General features: G+C 38.2%; 1 protein-coding gene across 1 annotated transcript; it reads right to left on the bottom strand.

The window, feature by feature from the left end:
- Window positions 1-218: 218 nt before the first annotated feature.
- On the bottom strand, window positions 219-19829 carry LOC308063668 (uncharacterized protein C9orf152). The gene is given in 3 exon segments (XM_080386967.1): window positions 219-4408; window positions 4410-4915; window positions 9672-19829. Coding segments are annotated over 3 exon segments (840 nt in total). The 5' UTR covers window positions 9901-19829; the 3' UTR covers window positions 219-4303.
- Window positions 19830-19948: the final 119 nt, after the last annotated feature.

Here is a 19948-nt window from a genome sequence, read left to right as displayed (position 1 = left end):
GGAAGAGTAAGTGGTGTGTGTGCTGGTTGACAGCCATCTGAACATGAGCCAGCAGTGTGCCCGGCTGGCCAAAATGCCCAACAGCATCCTGGCCTGTATCAGAAATAGAGTGGCCAGGGTGGAAGTCATCATCCCCCTGTATTTGGTACTGGTGAGGCTGCACCCTGAGTCCTGTGTTCCATTTTGGGCCCTTCGCTATAAGAAAGACATTGAGGGGCTGGAGCACAAAGCTGGTGGGGGGTGGCTGGGGGAACTGGGGGGGTTAGCCTGGAGAGGAGGAGGCTCAGGGGGGACCTTATCGCTCCCTACAACCACCTGAAAGGAGGCTTTCCTTTCAGTGACAAAACAAGAGGAAACAGCCTTAAGTTACACCAGAGGAGATTTAGATTGGATTTTAGGAAAAATCCCTGAAAGGGTTGTCAAACATTGGAACAGGCTGCCCAGGTAGGTGGTGGAATGGCCATCCCTGGAAGTGTTCAAAAAACGCATAGATGTGGTTCTTAGGGACATGGTTTACAAATGGACTTGGCAGTCCTAAGTTAATGGCTGGACTTGATGATCCTAAATCATTCCCAATCTAAATGATTCTATGGTTCCGAACACCACCTCAAGCTGGGGTGGTGCTGGAGTGTTACTTCGAGTCTCTGTAACATCCTAGAGTGGGTGTAGGGTGCAAGGCTGCATAGGGATTTTGCTGTGCAAGGTAGGCTGCTCGATGTTGTGTTTGTATACAAGGCCCTCAAAAGGTGGGCGGTTGTCTCTGGAATCTTTTTGGTGCCTGTAAAAGACCTAAGTGTTCTTTTAGTGGGTTACACCAGAAATAATTATCTCATGTGGATGAATTCTTTCATGTGACCAGCTGTCCCAGCAGCAAAAGGATTTTATTCTGAGTGCTCTGATGTGTGACTGAAATTATTGCACTGGAGTATTATTTATTCCGGAATGCATGGGCCTGCAAGACTGTCCTTATGTAAAACATTTTCCTTAGGCAGTGATGCAGACAAAATGAGGGTGCTGTGTGCTGCAGCTTTGGAAATGGGAACCTCACAGGTATCATGAGTTTGTGAACAAGACGCTGAACTAGAATTTCAGGATTCCAGGCTCCCCTATGTGCATAAATTAGTCATTTGCATGCTGATAAAATAAGGGTAAACTTGCTTTTATGGCGGGCTTGAGTTCAGTGCTTGAAACTTAGCTAAAGCTATGGGAACAAAGTGATGAAAGTTACTGTCCCATGTTCACCAAATGTAAAAAAGCTAACAGTAAAGGGTCTTGAAAATAAGGTGCACTTGAGAACTGGGACTTTCTCATATTAGAAATTTTCCATTTTTTCTCATGTTTCTCTGGTTTTACTACAGCTGCTTTAGGAAATATATATATATATATATATTTTCTCATTAGACAATGTGCCTGCGTAATATTTCAGTCTCTTGAAATGTAAGTATAGCAACTTTTCTTGTAACTAAAACTATACCACTAACAAATCAAAATTTACTGAAAATATTCTTCCATAATGTCCTTGGGAATTAAATGCAAAGACTTCTTTGAAGGCAAAATGACTTTTCTAAATAAGTTCCAGTCAGTACAAAGCACAGTAACATGCTAGAGGAGTCTCAGGAAAGGACAAAGTGTTTGTATGAAAGTGCATACAAAGGGGTTAGTTACTTTGTCCATGCATAAGCCTGCACTGAGTTTTAAATCAAGGTATTCAAGAGCCATGTTTAATTAAGATAATGAATTCAAAGCACTTTAAAATCAATTTAAAAGTGCAGAACATTAGTTTAGTTCAAATAGTTTATACAGTAAGTGGCTAGATAAGGTTATAAGCTTTCTGTGATACTGTTTCAAAAGTTTTAAGTTGCATTCACTGAAATGTTCTCAAGTGTGTCATTGCAAGTATCTAGGCAAAATGATCAGGAATTGATTTTTTAATAGTTGTAATAGTGGCTGGCCTCTTGCTAATGTTTTTTTTTTTTTCCTTTCAGTTATTTCTTTTGCTTTTATTTGGTTTTCTTCTGGATTACAGACTTGGAGGTATAACAAAAATAACACTCCAGTATAATGACAGGCAGGAGTGCAAATCTGTATACTCTGTAATCAGCAAGACAAGTCAATAGAAAGCTAATGTATACCACACATCAAGGGACAATGAATTTTTTAAAGTATTTTCTTATTTCATATGGGCTAGTTGTTATCTAGTATTTTCTCCCTTTTATATACATACCTGTTATGCATATCTGTGTCGTATCTTCTTTTTTCTTTCTATTCTTTCTTTAAAAACTTTAACCACTGTGAAGAAAAACACCAATGTAGCTACGATTCTTTATTATTGTCTCATGCCTACCCAGAAATAGAAATCAGCATCTGAGCTGGATACTAATCTGGGCAGGCAGTTAATTGAAAACACTGGAAGACCTGAAAAATCACAATGAACACCTCTTCCTAAACCTGTGTCTTCATTCTGCTGCTTTTACTGAGGATGAGTAGAAAATTCTTCAGGAGCACACCCATGGCTTTTGGTAATAGCTAGAGCTTTTCAATACTATCTTAAGGACTGTCACAGGAGACAAGGTGCCTGCCTAACTGCTGGTGATGTGTGGGATACTGCAGAATCTGGGTCTGAAACTTATGAGTGGCACAGAAAATGGTGTTTCGCCAGAGGGAGTGAAGTACTATGACATTCAATGATATTTTTTCTGTGTTTGTAGACTTAACAAAGTACTGTGATGTACTTATAGCTGTGGATCTCCTGCAATGGCAGTGTAGGCTCTGACAGATCTGTGCCAACATCTCCAGATGTAGTATCCTCCATCAAGCTCAACAAAAGTCAGTGGAATTGTATGAAGGATTAATGGTTTGAAGTGGCATTGGGTGCAAAGAAAATGGTAGTTTCTCTTAGAAATGGATAACACTCCTATCTCTTTGACAATAGGCTTTTATTTGCATATTGGTGTTAACACTGTTTCCAAGATACCTTGTGACAGGATGGTTTATCTTTCTTGCTCAGAAGAATTTCTGTCTAGAAGGACCTAAACCACAGCTGATCATCTCTGGCATCTTTTTTGCTCACCTTTTGTGTGTGGATGATGTGATTTTTCAGACAGTGGTGATAACTGGGGATGTGAGCTTACTGACTGTTTACAGGGATCATGAAGAGCTTTGCGGGCCTTCCACCTGATCCTCATTCTACCATCTGTTTTCAGGACTCAGGCGAAATGGAATGGTTCAGAAGAGCCAGTGGCTGCCAGGTGTATACCTTAAAATTAACATTGTCATTAAATGGGGAGACATTTAATGTCTCAATTTTTTCTCAAGTCTACATCTGAGAAAAGGACCTATCTGAATACTTGCAGCCAGAAGTGGGTGATGCATAGCTCATGCTTTTGTCATTGAGAAGCACTCACAAAAGAGGTTCTCCTTCCTCTAAAGATCTTGCAGGAGGGGAGACCAGCAGTAACTACTCCCTTTTAAAAACTTGAGCAGGTTTGCGATGCAGTTGTGCCACAAGAAAAGATGTTAAACCCTAGCTATGAAAAATAGTCGTACTACTACAGTTATATTTGTGTAGTTGAAATGGTTATATCCCCTTTGTGAGCACAGAGTTGTAACAGCAAAAAGATGCATTAAACTTCTGGTAAGGAAGGTATGTTGATACACAGTATCGGGGAGATAAGTAATTGTTTCAGACTTTTATTTTCTAATGAAATACTGAGGAGAGATAGAAACCAACATTATGTTATTATAGAATTTATATACAATAAGAAGATGACATTTACTAAGTTGCTTTAAAACAACCACAGAATTGAACAGAGGTTTTATTCATTGATTTTAAAAATACATCAGAAAGTATCTTGAATATCTTTTTTTGAGGAAAGTGAATGATGAAATCATATGTTAAGTGTACCAATCACCTTCAAGACAGGTGCTTTCATTTGTTCCTTGTTTATTGTCTAATTAAATAGTACTGTGCTGAAATTTAGCCTAGTTGCTTCATCAGTAGTTCTACTAGTCTCTGCTATAGCTTTTTCAGATATTTCAAATATTGCTGTGATAAAATCTTAGTTTCTAAAATCAGTAACCTGAAAATAGGAAAAAAAAAAAAAAAGATAAAATTGCTGTCGTATCTCAAATAATAGAATTGAGTATCTGTCACTGCAGCCCAGAATTTTCATGAGGACATCTAATTTTACACTGTACTGTAAAACAACATTATGTAGTAAGGAACTTCCGTGGTTAATAAAAGTAGTAGACCCTCAGCAGGTCAATCAGTGTTACTAAGAAGGCTATCCTGCTCTTTTAAGTTTTAGTCAAGTTTTTGGCTAAGATTTATATAGTACTGAATGTCTTCATTGTGAGACATATAATCCAAGCCTCCTTGCTGCTTCAGAAATTCTGGGCCCTTTTTTATTAGGGAAAGGGTAAAATTTCTGTTTATTACAGGCTGGCATGCATTTTGTAGAAGTATCTTGATGTGTCTGAACTGCCGAAGTGGCTGATTTCAGAGCAGGCTTTTGGCAGGTGCTTGAAATGTTGCTACTATTCTCTTTACTGAAACTGTTCAACATGCTTGAACTTCCCAGTTGACTGAGCACAGATGGTTTGCTTGCTCCTTCTAATTCCTTGGGTTGCAGTTTGTCGTTTCCCTTTGAAATCAGTGTCTGATTGTCAAAACTGCAATGTCCTTTCTTGCAGTGGGAAAGATCCCAGGTAACTCCTTGACAAGGGGCTTGCACCAGGCGGTGAATTCCCAGGTGGGTACGCCATGGTGAGTTGTTTTGTATGTTGCTGCTACTGGTCATCTCCACTCTGACCTTTCTGACAGGAGCATGTTCTGTAAAAGACTTTGATCTTCTGACTTTTGTATTAATTAAAACAGCATTGATCATTGATTCTGGCAGAACAGATTCATGTTCACCTACAAGAGAAAGAAATTTATGCATGTTACTATGGTGGCAAAAATCAAGGGTCTAATTTCTGTGGCATAAACTTAACTGAAGAGCTTTAACAGATGAATTTATCTGTACTCTTTCCGTCTGTGGCTGAGAGTAATGCAAGTTCTTTTGATGCCAGGTTGTGGCGTAGCAATATTTCATGCTGGGTTTTGCAGTTCTGAGGACATAAATGGTACCCTAGGGTTAGTCAGATGAAAATGGAGATTTATTGAGTCAATATTAATCTAACTGGTACTCTAAGACTCATTAACAACACAGATTGAGAATTGACTTTCATTAATTAATTGCTTGTAAGCAAAAATTCCTAAGGTGAGTAGGGACTTGCTCAGTCTGTTTGTAGGTGCTGTAATTCAAAAGACAGAAATGTTCTGTTTGATACTGTTTGAAGTTTGTATTCACAACTTAAATACTGTGACCACTTCTAGATGAAACAAGTTGTGAATGTCTGTCTTCTTTTTCTTAATGAGGGATCATTAACACAGAGCTTGTATTTTAATAATTTACTGCAATTTTACTATTGTAGTCATTCTAAATAACGTAAATAGCCTATCACACTAATGTTGCCGGTGTGATTGCTGTGAGGAAAAATCTGCTTGCTTCATGAATAGTATGGAGTAGCTCTAACAGTGGAAGAGAATCTGGTCTTTTATTTTTTTCTGCTATCCCTATAGCTTAATTTCTAAAGTAGTGTGAAAGTTACTGTTGGAAATGTGTAAGATATTAGGGACAGAAATGCTAATGCTACTTTAATTACATGTAGCAGCCATCAAATTACTGAACGTGACTGGCTTTCTGTGCCTTGAAAACAAATAGAAACTGAACCATTACGTTGAGGATAAACAGTGCTGTTAATATGGCAAGTACTAACGAAATATATTTCAGCTAGCACAAATATAGTTTAAAGTAGGCGTTGTGAAGAATGCTGACCTTATTTACAGGGTTGAGTTATAGGAACTGTCTCTGTTGCAGTATGAGTTATGAAGCATATTAAAGTGAAAAAAGTAGACATAGAAGAGTACTGATTATATTCTGAAACAAAATGTCTGAATAACCATTTTAAAAGAATGGTAACCCTGAATTTGAAATGAAGCTAGTTTGAATAGGATGCTGCTTTTTAAAAAATCAACAGCAGAATCCCCTCTTTATAGCTGTCTTTCTTACCATCTTTACAAGGAAATATTTGAAGATGTCAGACCCAGCTGATTACTGGCAGTAAATGAACCTGTACAACAGGGTTTCAGCTAATGAGGGGCTTTCACTATTGTCTTTGGCTCTCATTGCTGAAGCTTTGCAGCATGGCTTTGGGAGTGAGGACCATGTCAGCCCATGTCTTCTGCTCTCCTGCAGTGTTACCAGGAAAAAGACTAAAGCACATGCAATGCTTAGAGGTACAGATGTGTTTGTGTGTGTCTGTACAGTGAAGTATGCTAACAGAGTTTCCTGGGGTGAAACCTTTCATAGAGATAAGAATACACAGTTCTCTATTATTTTAGCAGTGAGAATCAAAGTTATGAGTGGACTTTATCCAGGAAATACAGCTGAGCTTGGGTGGCTACAAAAAGTCCACTTGTAAAATACAGCCCTGTGTGTTCTGCAGAACAGCATGGTATACAAAAACTGGGACTTGTTCTTGATGTGTGAAAGAAAAAGCATGAGAGAAGGAACTGAGAGACTGAGGAGATGCAGCTTTGCATGTTCTTGTGGATGTAATTGCACTCTTGACTGGCATTGATGGGCAACATGAGGTTTGATCTTGAACATTATGAACTGGTTATCAGAAGAATTATCATCTGGCTTGAGTAGATCAGATAGTTCAAAGTAATGCATCTAGTCCAATTTTAATAGTCTGAACTGTTTTTCAGTTCAGATTTGATTTAATTCCTTGGCTAAGGTGCGGCACACAACATTGAGCGATGACCTCAGATAGAAATGTGAGAGTCCTGATCTACTGTATGTCGAATTTTGTCACATGAACGCACATCCAGCACTCTCTCAGCTTCTAAAGATAGCTTTAATTAGATAGATCTTTTGTCTGGGTTGTTGGGTTTTGGATTTCTTTTTGTTTTGTTTTGGTTTTGGGTTTTTTTTGTTTGTTTATTTAAATAAATTTTACATTATAGCCTTTTTGTGGGGTTGTTTACCATCTGGCCTTCTTCATATGCTGTCATCATAGATACTTGTAAGGGTCTGGAGTGACAACAGTTAATCTTAGTTCAAGTTAGCTTGGGAAATACTTGGAAGAGATCTCTGCAGTCAGAACTCCCTGTAGTCAGAGCCCCAGTGTTTTTTCTGTTGTGACTGCATGTGCTGAATGCTCCCATTTAATTCCTAAAGTAAATACTGTTTTTCAGCTTCTTAGCAAATAAATAATGAATACACTGCTGTATTTTCCTCTAGTTGGTGACTTTCAAATCTTGTCACGCTCTTTGTTCTCAAGTAATCAGGAACAGGCAAAAGCATGAACAGGGCTGTGTGTATTGGGGAAGAAACAGAAGAAAGTTGTTTCCAGGTGACTTCTCAGTTACTAACCCACCAGTCAAAAACCTAGAGAATTTAGTGGATTTTAAGTTCTGTTTCAAGGTCTACAATTTCATGACTGGCAAACAGGTAGTGACATATGAAACTAAAAGTCCACAAGGAAGCTTGGAGTTACCATTCCAGCTGTGGTGCAATAAACCTGAAATGCTCAAAATCCCTGTGGTATCATGGAAGGACAACTGGTCTGTTAGGCAGGAATAATTTAGCATTCTAATAGTTAGAACAAAGACCATTGGCAGGGATGTTTAAGACCATGAGGGACTGAAGGTGCTCTCCTTCCATGAGATTTGAATCTCACGAGGTTTTTGTGTCTGGCCTTTGAGGTTTGTGCGTATGTGTGCAGTTGTGGTGGTGCTGTTGTTGTTGCTTTCCCAGCTCAGCCATAATCTTACCTTCTAGGTAGGGAAACGATTTGCTGTCAGTGCAAAATACTGATTCGTATGTTTACTGCCTTTCGGTACTAGCTGGAATTTCTGGGTAGTTCAAGCTCGTAACTTAAGGAGTGTAGGGCTGTCTCAATATGGCAGTGTTTGTTTCTGCTTGATACATTCTTGGAAACTGATGCTTATAACAGGTTCAAAGTGCTGACCTATTTCATAGGTTTTCCCAGCTTCTAAACCATGGGAATGTATAAGATGAACTTTTAGGACACTGAGAACTCAGCATAACAAAAAAACACCCCAAAATTCAGCTGCTTCTAACAATAACATTATTCCTTTCCATACAGGTTGTTTAAAGATAGAAGTTCAGTGCAGTAGGTTATGTAGTTCTGTGAATGTTTTGGGTTATGTGTATGTGTGTGAAAGTATTTGTATGTGAACTTCCAGCCCTACTAAATTTTAAACTGCCCAGAAACTGTGCAGTCCTACTTTCTTATGTCTTTTCTTGAATCTTCCAACCGTGTCCTTGCAAAAAAATCTGCTCTGATTCATTTCATTATATCTGAAGCTACATTTGAATTTAATCTGAATGCAGATTGCTGCTTCCTTTCTTTGAGTAACTTACATATTTGCTATAGCTTAGATGGGCTGTTTTGTCTTCAAGTTAGTTGTCTTTTCAGACCTGATAAAATAAGCTCATGTGTCTGTGTATATATATATGTGTGTGTGTATATATATACATTTTTTTCTTCCTCCCAGAGATTTAATTTCTTTTAACATAAGGATTTCTAGACATTTGGATGAAAGAATACTGAAGAAGTGGATCTATTGTATAGTTCATAATTAGTGGTTTTTAAATTGTTTTGATGATATTTTGATGACAGCCAAAATCTAGAACTGCTGGAAAATGTAGAGAAAAATGTAAAAAATTAAATAACCCAAGTTCTGCATTTATTGAGCTAAATACTAATATGAGGGGTGAATGAAGCATGTTTTTCATATTGTGATTAAATTCAGATGACAACTTCATCAATTGGCTAAGTATTCTTAATATCATTTTAACTTGGAAAGTAAATGAGAATATATTAATGTAATATTGTAAGCAGTAGTCTATAAAAACTTTAAAATATTTGAGAGTTTCTTATATAAAATCTGACGTAGCAGGTAGATGAGTGATACATATTGTTTCTTAGTTTCCTATTTATTAACTTTACAAGCAGTATGCAGTGAAAATACTTTCAAAACAGGACCTCTTGTTCAAAGCTTGTTTCTTAGTTACCTACTATGACTCTTACTATAAGTTTTCTGAACAAAACCCCAACTTGTGCTAATCACTTGATATTTGCTGTTGTTATCTATATTCTTGTAGGACATATTTCTTTACACAGATAAAGAAGCAGAAAAGAAATAGAAGACCCAGAATTGCTTATTCTGATGGAAGCATTCAAGAGAGCAGGAATGTTACAGAATACATTGCACAAATACACTGATGATAGGCATGAAGTACGTGGCTCCTGTAAGAGTCACCATTTATGTTTAGAATTTTATTGACGTAAAACCTGTAAAACCGTATCTCAGATACATTTGTTTCAAATTCACGTTAGTGTTTCACTGCCATAAAGCTAATTGATATGACCACCTTTCAGTGAAATGAATAAAACCCCAAAATGACAGAAGAGGCATTCATTTTGTACATCTTTTGAAGCTGAGCATAAAAAGAACAAAGCTAGGAGTTATTAAAGATTTAAGGAAATAGTCTTTACATCTACATTTGCATTTCCCCCCATAAATATAAACATACCTGTTTTAAATACGATAATGTGCGACTGCAGTTTTTGCTTCTGTTTCATATGGTCATACTGCTCCTCAAGTAAGCTTACATCCATCTTGGTTGGCTGCTTATCACGATCTGAAGTCTGTTGCTCTGAGGTATGAGTCACTGAAAAAATACCAGTCATGTATTTATAAGTCTTCACCATTGGTTCCAACAAGGAAGAAAAAGTCATGCAGAGGCAGGACATTTCCTTCATTGTGTTGGCAAAAAATGAAAACAGGTGTGAAGCATCTGAAATCTTCCTAAATGAAAAAATAACTTTCTTCTAAGTACGGTGACTTATTTCAGTAGTTCCGTAGTCTATTCTGAAATTCTGGATTTCAGTCAGCTTGTTCTCTTGCGGTGCATCTGGAGCTACTGCATACAAAGCTCATGATTATAACTGGATAGTTGGATTTACTGTTGACTTAAGGTTGTAAGCATATGAAGCTTTGCCAAAAAAAACAGTGAAATACAAAACCTCATTGAACACTGTCAGGTGCACAAAGGGCTGAGTAATACTGGTTTATGTAGTAATGTTAATTCTTAAAGGGATGCTGTCATGGTGACCTTCCCAAGACAGTAGTTCCAACAGGGAAATCTTTCTTCAGGTTTCTTTTTTCTGTTGTCTTTTTCCTTCTACTCTTCCCTTCCTTAACTTTCATCCGGTTTCATTTTTGCTACTGCTTTTTGGGGCAGTAGTGGTTGGAGGGGAGGATTTATTATACCTTAATGATTTTGTGCTTGTTGCTCCCTTTTTAGAATGTGTTAAAAGTATTCAGGCCAGGGTGCAGAGTCAAAACTGTATGTGCTAATGACACTTAGAATTGGGAGGCTGAACATAGGAGTGCTTTACTCTGACTCATTCAGGTTTTCTGCCTTTCTATAAAATGAAATAAACTATAGAAGTAATCATTTTGTTACTGAAAGGTGAACCAACTCTTGAAATGCATGGTAAGCCACATTTTAACACTTACCATACATGTAACAGTATTATGTAATAATAAGGCAAAAATTTTAAAAATACATGGGTTTTAATCCTATCAATAAAGGACAAGGCTATGTCTGGACTATGAACTGCAAGTTTATGTCCCTGCAATAGGTCCGCCTGATGCTGTTGCAAGGGCCCAAGAGAGTAGTATGTGAAAAAATTATGCACTTAAACAGTAGTTTTAATATAATTGTGCATAATATAAATCTGCTAGGTTCCTTGCAGTGACAAGCACTGCATAAAAGGACATTGTGAAAGGGCACTGTGTGGAAGGAATGCTGGGTGCTGTATTTTTCCATTTAATGGCAGAAATTATGAGATGATTTAAATCATAAATGATTTACCGAATCAGGCTTAAATCCTGCAGACCTTGGGAATTGCTTTAGAAGTTGCATGTACATGGTGATAAGGCTGTAGTTATGTAGTTCGTAGAATTCTGGTAAGACTCAGCAGGCTCACCTGTAAGTCTGCTGTAATTCACTTTATTAATTATTGCTTTTGCCTTCCCAATATGCTTGTGTTTTGCAGATCGTGTTGCCTACCTCAACTGCAGTTTTTTTCTACCTTAGCCAGGGAGAGGATGGTAAACAAAATACTTTTTCAGATCCTGTAGATACTCTTAAAGTTATCTTCTTACTTGAGCCTGCAAAAAGCATGTGTCATGCTGGAGTTGTGATGTATCATGGCGTTGGTAGATCTACTTTGATACCTAGCCTTCAGTAGTGACAAACACCCAGTGCTCTGTAGAAAGGAGTACCTCAATTGCCTTGTTTGTTCAGTGTTCCAAGTTGTTGGCACGTGGAGTCCTCCTTTGGACCTTCAGGCAGTTGGTTTATACATTGGGGCAGGAGATTTAATTAACCTCATTACAGTTTGAGCTGGCATTCAATACAAATGTTATTAATGGTCATAAAAGTTACCCTACCTTTTTAAAATTCCAGTCACACTATTTGACTCACTGACCTCCTGTGGAAGTGACTTGTGCAACCTGACTATGTGTTGCAGAAAGAATTACCCAGGATAGTATCCTTGAACATGAAACTAGGCTTTGTCTTAAAAGATGTACACTTAACTTCTCATTAGAATCTATATAATATCTACTATAGTAAGTTTGTATCTGATCAGAAATTATTATTATTTATTATTTGTACTGTACCATTCCCTCAGGATCATGGAAAAGCCATCACACATAGTTATGCAAATGGATTATGCATGGCACTCTCTTCCCAAACAGCTGCATGGGTAAGCAGCAAAACCAGAAACTTGGAAAAGAAACCAGATGCCCAGTGAAATGAAGTGAATGAGTCCAGGTGGTACAGCAGAGCGCTACAACCAGGAAAGGATTAGCTTTTGTTTTGCTAAACCAGTCCCATATACTTTACAGTTTGTTTCCTTTTCACCGAAAGCTTGTGAAGAGGGCATCACGCTTCAGTCTTGAGAGGTGTTTGTTGTATATGTGTTTGTGTGTGTATACTTTGCTGTTGAGGCATGTGTGTCTATATATAGACACATCCACATATATACATGTGTGTATTTTGTGAATAATTTGCAACCAGGGTATGATTCCTAAATGCGTAGCAGGTGTAATCTACATGATATCACAAAGTACATAGGGTTAATTGTGGCTGTGATATGCAGTGAGCTGATGTAACTAATCCTTGTTATGTTGCTGAGATAAACTTGAAAATGGATTACCCATGGGTTTTATTCTTATACCATATTGGAACAACTCCCTTTGTACCCTTAGCCTGTTTAGGTATTACTAATTCAAAAAAAAAAATCAGTTTTTTGTATTGACATGAAATTATATATGAAATAAAATTATATGTCTCAAAATTATGACTTCCGTTTAAACCAGTCAATAGTTCAGTCTTTAAATTGACTTGGATCGACAGACCACTGTATACTTTTAAAATATGCAGCAGGTGGCACTATTGGAGTGGTATGACTATGTTTGCCTTTTACTAATGTTAGAGGCCTCCATTTGGCTTGTAGGTTGCTGAGGAATACAAGCAGTCAAGCCATTTCCTAGCACTGGCACACATTTCCTAACAGTCCTATAGGTTCTGAAAATTTATCGCCATGATAAGGTTTGTGTCTTTTTTTAATTGGACAAACTCTTGTCGAAAACATCATCTATGAGTGATTTTTGTTTGATTATCCACCGAACTATGAAGTGTCATATTTCCCTTAAGCCTGTTCTTCCATCACACAATGGAAGCAATTCTTCATTTCCTTGAGGCAAAAAAAATTGAGAATACCTCATAATACAAAAGCAGTGGCTTTTAGAACTTGAAGTAGATGTTTAATGCCCTTGACCTTGGTTACAAAATCTCATTTAAAAAGATGCAACTAATTTTATCTCATGCTAATTAATTTGTGAGTAGTAGATTAGTTTTTTGTTTAAAAATTGTTTGGAGGGCCTTATAGGAATAATTGTTGATTTAAAGATAATTAAAAATGCTCATAATGGTTAACTGACTGAATGTACTTCCTGTAACACTGGATTTTACTGCACAACTGAGACCAGAGGTATATATTCATGTTGTTCGTGTGCAGAACTATAGATGCATCCAACACTTTTCATGCAGGCTACAAAGACAGAATACAAATATCTGTAGATTGTAACTGGTACAGAGAAGGAAAATCAAAGTTACTGTGATAAACCCTTTTCACTAGCTGTCTATAGTGGTTTTTTTTTTTTAAATTATTTAAATGCAGTCTTGAAATGTTAGAAAGTGACTATTTTATTGTTGGCCAATATGGTAACAGAAAGAAAGGTAGCGACAGGGTGGCTGCTATTATTTGGATTCCAGGCAGTATTAGTAGAGTCAATAGTAACTGTTTACTTTTTAGTGAGACTTTTGATAAGGGCACATATATTTCTATTATTTGAAAGCACAACCTTAAAACATGTTAGGGTTTGGTGTAAGTAGACCAAAGGACTTTCTGATGATGCAAGGTTATTTTTTGGTGTGTTCTGCATGGCCATGGTAATGGGATGCAAGTTTTCAGTGTGATCTCAAGATGTTCTGATCTGACCTTTCATGTGCTTTCAGTCAGAAAGGGATCAAGTGTGTCAAAGGGAGTGTGGCCCAGCTGTCCTTCAAGTCTGTCTGAAGGTTTGGTGAGCTTGGGTCATATGTAGTCCACCTTCCCGTTTCCTTGATAGGATCTATTGTCACCTTTTATCCCTTGAGGTCTTTATGTAAATATAATTATTATGTTTATGTCTGTAGGTATACATCAGTATATCTCTATATGAAAAAATAAATCAGGAATGTTACTTTGCTAGCTGTCCTGAGAAGGTTGCCTGGCTAGCAGAGGATGTAAAACAGCTTGGCAAATTTCTATTCCTGAGATCTCTGAGGTTCCCAAGTGACTGAATCCAGTACCACTGATCTAGCCCTAGTGATCGGGAGAGTTTTGCAAAACACTAGTGTGCCCAGAATGAGGTAGAATCTGTAGAATTGCTCCACATCCAGTAGTGAACTCTAGAATCTCTGGTCCTGCACTCTGCCTGGGTGTCTGTAAAGGCTTAAATCAAGATCACCAAGTTAGCACTGAGGATTCCATACCAATTATCTTGTGCTTTACCTTTAATACTCGCCGGTCTGGTTTTGCATGTGTTGGGAACTTGGTGCTATCCAGTTCCCTTTGCAGAACCACATACTTTTTTTTTTTAAATGTTCTTTTAGTGGATGGTAAATATGGTCACACTGAAGTCACTGGATTAATCCAGAAGAAATTTAATTGTGCTGGTTGTAAGGAGTTAAATGCAGCAGATGTTCTATGTGGTTTTTGTGCCTGGCATAAACGGCACTTAAAAACCTCTGTTCTTCTGTCTTGACTCTGTTGGTGCTGAGGATTAGCAAGACAAATAGTCTTCCTTTGGAGTGTTAGTTGCTGTGGAAAGTAAACTAAAATGCTGAAATGTGCTCTGTTAGAGGGCTGCTCACTCTGCTGGTTGTCTGCATTGTTAGAACTGGAATCTCTCTCCCTGTGCAAACAATCAGCATCCATAATTCAGGGGCAGGAGTTTTGTGTTTTGTAGTTCTGCTGCTGTCCTTGCCTACTGAGAGCTTCTGAGATTCCCTTTTAGAAGTGACAATGCGCAGAGGCAAGTCTAAGAAGAAACTGAAGATACTTACCAGTTAGAGATTTTAAAAAATGAATCTGGACATCTTCCCTTACAGTTTCCCTGGCTTCCTTCTTAGTTGTTGGGCTTCTTAGATCAGTGTGACAAACAAGATGGTTAGGTTTACTCCAGTTTGACCTCATAAAATGGTCCATGAGAAGAGGGTGAGAGGGACCTGAATGGCTTTCAATAGTCCTCTTCAGAGGATTTTGGAAATTCATTGAAGCTTTATTGAGCCTACAGATGCCTTAAATTCCAGTTTCTTATAAGCTGAATCCACACTTCTGGTACTGCTACCCAAGTGTCTTTTCTATACCAACTACTACGTTTCCTATACGATGGCTACAGCTCTGGGAGGTGACAGCAGCCTGTGTTTATTCATTCTTCCAACAGGCACGATACACATACAGGAACTCTGGGAGAATTTCAAGCAGGGTCTAAAGTGAATTGAATAAGCTATAAAAATTTTCTGCCTTGATCTTTCCACCTATACACTACATGTTTTTGATTCATTCTTGACTGCAAAATTATTTTTGATCCCTGCAGGATGGTGCTGAAAAATGCAAGGCTTGGCCCTTATTAGTTTCAACTTCAGGTATTGTTTGAGTAGGAATGAGTTTATCTGTGATTGTTTTTAATCAATAAAATGTACTTATCTGAAAGTGGAGTTTGATAAGAATCAAGTACAGCATGAAAAAACTGGTTAATCTGTTGTTAATGAAAAGTTTTATCTGGATGACAACATCTTGCTTCTGAGATACTTGCTCTTGAGCATTAGGACACAAACCACTTCAGTATTCATCTTCAAGGAAATCTGCTGTGTGTATAAGTTAACTTTAATAAGCCTTGCAAATGGCTCTAGTTATAGTCCTCCAAAGAGGGTGGTTAAGTACTATTACTATTGTGAAAATGAATATGGACTTGAAATCTGTGCAGGGGAGGAAAGTATCCTAAAAATAATTTGCTATTCAGAAACATCCTTCACTTCCATGCAGAGATCTCATGAGGAATTTGTACTGCACTTCATAATCACTAGTAGCCTAAATGAGTCAATGAAATTACATCTGTAAAACTAGACTATGTGAAACCAGATACAATTCCACAGTGCCTGATTCAGTATCCACTGAAGTCAACACATGTTCTGCTGCACTGGGTAGCAGTGAAATTGGAGGATTTTACGTACGTGGTTAAATAAAAGGTGCAAATGGACCAATACCTATGAAACTGACAGTATAATTGAGATTGTGTAGTTGAGCCATCATTTAAATTCTTTTTTTTTACCCATTGTTCATGTGCCCGTATATGCTTCTATAAAGAATCCTCTGCCAGTTCTTCATGAGGTCTCTGTAAAGGGCCTTAATTGGTTAATGCAGTACCACACCTCGGATTTTGAATATGCACATGTCAAGGATTAAATCAAGCAATAAGTCTGTGGAATAATTACTACAGCTAAATACGCTGTGTCTTCAGTCTCCATGTAAAAACTGTGGTCTGGGCTTCCTCTTGTGGAACTCATGCACAGGTCTTTTGCTGGATTGTTATACATACTCTCATCCATTCACAGTACAGTCCCTCAAACTGCAGTGAATAGCAGCCACCTCAATGCCTTGCTTTCAAACATCAAGTATTTATTCTTACAGAGTGAATAATGACACTCCCCGGTGTTTGGAGGTATGGACAAACAACGGTTGGCACAAAATCATGTGCAAAAGTAACTTCAACAGGTAAATGCATATTTAGGGGAAGGAAAACATTGTTGGTGTTATAATGCCATCTTAATAAAAAGAACAGCGACTTTATCTTTTAATTCATGGTACTATGGCATTTTATATTATCGGTACTTGGTTAAACATTGCTGGAGATTTTGTGATAACAGAGTACCTGCAATGCTAAGTAGAAAGGGAATGACCTTTAGAGCACTGTCATTGTTCAGACGTCCTTCCAGTAGGTAGGTCTAGTGCTCAAGCTGAGACTTTTTTTTTAAGGTGATATGTTAATGTGTTATTATTGTGTTACTTGGAGGTTTACATTGTAAACATCTCCCACCTCATTAGCAGCATTGCACGTGACTCTTGGGTTTCTTGGCGAATAGGTTGCCATTTATCTGACCCAGCTTACTGTGTTTAATATTTCTGAATCTAATCAAAGAGCCACAAGATTTCTTATTGGCAAAAGTATAATTGCGCCAGCAGGCTTAACAGTGCTAGGTCTAACATGAGCTGCTGCAGTTGTATTGCATGTGCCTAACTGATGGCCGTAGATGCAGTGACTCTTCCTGTCCCGTTGTTTCTGCTTTGCCAACCTATGCTGACATACAAATGTGAAATAGCTCTTTGGGGGTGCAAAAATACTTGGCTGCCCTGCTACTTAAAATAACCAGTTAGATGCTCAAAATCTACTGCTGGGAGCAAAAGGATTGGTAGCATTGTAGTTGCCCATGGAGTGAAAGTGTGAGTACTTTCACATCCCATTAAATTATATAGCCAGTGTAAGTCAGGATGGCTGGACCACTGTCAATATAGTCATCCTAAGTTATATCAAAGGTCTGGCCTATCTGTTCTCTAGCTTCTTGACATGTCTAAGATGATGTGATGGTAAGGAAGCATGGTAGTTTGGCTGTCACTGTTTTTGAAGGAGTTCACCTGTGTAAAGCTGAAGAACGCAGTTAAATCTAAGTTCATGTCAGAGTGCAACTGAGATCAGAGGCGGATACTCAAAGTGAGAATAAAAAGTGAACAATCTCAGTATGTAGGAGTATGGAATACAGTTGAAATAATATATATTTTGCAATGAACTGAAATGAATGTGCAGTTGAATTTAACCTGACATCAAGGGAAATAAAAAAACCCCATTAATTGGCATACTGGTTATAACTTATCAAAACAGCCAAGGGCCTAGCAGAGCATGGAAGTAGTGCTTCTCCGTCAGGTCAGAAACTAGTTAATAGGAAAAGGGGAATAAACTCGCTTTTCCCTTTACCCTGCTGTATGTGTCTTGAGTGATTAATCTGTGCTCTGCCTCAAGCTGTTAATCTGCAGTGGTGACATTTCAATTATAAAAGGCATTTTGTCCATCCCCTCTGGAAATTCTGGATTTGTCAGTGCTAAAACATCACTAGTACATGAATGCAACTTCACTGATAACTGCACAGCTAAACCTTGTTTGCTTTCAAGAAACAAATTTAGAGGCTGTGGTTCTATCTACAAGCATGAACTTCAATGCAGAAAGAACAGCAGCCGTGCACATTTTCCATACACAACTGAATTTGAGAGAACCCTGCCTTGATGGAAGGATGGGCAACAGGGGGACTAGGGAAGGCAATGTTTCTTCAAACTTCCCTGTTTTTTCTAGAGAAAGGTGAGGAGTGAAAGTAGCAACATTAACGTTCCCATTCTGCCCTTGAGTGGATTCTCCTACCCTGTTATCTTGCACCCTTGTTCCCAATTTAAGGAGGTCAGATAACATGAGGGTGGTTATTCCAGTATCAACTTCTTGGTGCTATTTAAAGTGAAGTATTTCTTGCTATTTGGGCTTGTTCTTCTGATCTGGTTGCTGAAAAATATAATTGATTCTTACATCCTCATGCTTTGTTTATTTATAAACTGTTGTTTCCTTTCTCCTAACTAATACGGCCTTAAAAAAAAAATTCAATAATCCACTAATGTCTCTTTTCTGAAGAAATTTATCATTCTTACGGCTTTCTTCAGAAGTGACTTCAGTTTCTCTTCATTTTTGTGGCGAGTGGTTATATTTTGACAATTGCAGCATTCCAAGCCTCTGTATCTGTTACGAGTTTATAGGGAATATGCAGCAGGTTAGGAAGGCAGAGCAAGCCTCTCCTCCCTGGCTCACCAGTTACATTCTGCATTAATGGAAAAGCAGCCTTTATGTGTTATTTGATCCTTTGTTTTCTGTGAAGAGTCATACTAAGGAAACAATTCTTGGTTACATTTTAAAAACTTTATTTTCTTCACAGCCTCTTGGTTAAGTGAGACCTTTGTTCAGGATGGGTCCCTCTAGCATGAGCTCCTTAGGGGCAGTAAAATTCCACCGCTGCCTTGTGGCCATCTGATTTAAAGACAACACACTACCAACTGGATGACAATTCTACATACCTTTATTTTTAAATGGACTGGTATTTCCACCGTACTACATTTGGATGTTTCCTGACTGCAAACTATTCAGATAAATTTGCAAGATTAGACTCTAAAATGCAGGCCAACAACACTGTACATTTGAAGGGATTCCCACATTGTAAATGTTTTTCAGACAAGTTTATATTTAAACCCTGTCTTATTTAGAGATTTTTGTGATCACATTTCTAACACAGGTACTGTCAATACAGAGTATTCAAAGGTGATATGATAGAGTAAGATTGGTTTAAAAGGCAGTGTATTAGAGTGTTTGCATTGTAGGTTGAGAGTCTTCAGGACTAATTTTTTAAAGGTTTTTCTTCACAATAATAAGTAGAAATTTTAGAAGTATAAACCTATGGGAGTTAGGGCTGTGAGAAATCACTGGGAATATTTGAAATGTTCATTAGATGACAACATTTAGTAACGTTTTTTAGTTTAAAGGGCATTTCAAATAAAGTATTTGTACTGTTAAAACAGTTTAAGATCCTGGGCATGCAAAACCTATTTGACTTCATTAAGTCTCTGCTGAGACACTGCCTTGATTGCAGAATGAAGGCACGTTTTAAATGAGCCTTCTTTTGATTTTGATGAGCAATTCACTTCGCTCGTCACATGCAGGTAAAATAAAATCCTAAAACCTCCCTAAACCCTCCCAACCGAAAATAAAAAAGCAAACCACAACCCAAAACTTCAGCCAAAGTAACAAATTTTCATTTTTTTTTTTTTAATGGAATGCTCTGCAAGCGTGTTTGTGCACACCGGAGCGCGGTACCACCGCAGGGCCGGTAGATACGGACGGGGTATGTCAGTTTCATGGATTCCTTTGGACTCTGCTTTGAAGTTTCCCGTTTTTTTGTTTTGCTTCCGATTTGCGGTCCCTGTCCAGCGGCTTCGGTGTCCCCGGGCCCCCGCGGGCAGGGGCACCCCCGCGGGCAGGGGCACCCCCGCGGCAGCACCTCGCACCGCCGCGGTCCCGACGTGCGGCGACCCGCCCCCCGGC

The sequence above is a fragment of the Falco punctatus genome (genome assembly GCF_963210335.1).
Source record: "Falco punctatus genome assembly, chromosome: 4".
Taxonomy (NCBI): Eukaryota; Metazoa; Chordata; class Aves; order Falconiformes; family Falconidae; genus Falco; species Falco punctatus.
This window is presented reverse-complemented; position numbering and strand designations above follow the sequence as displayed.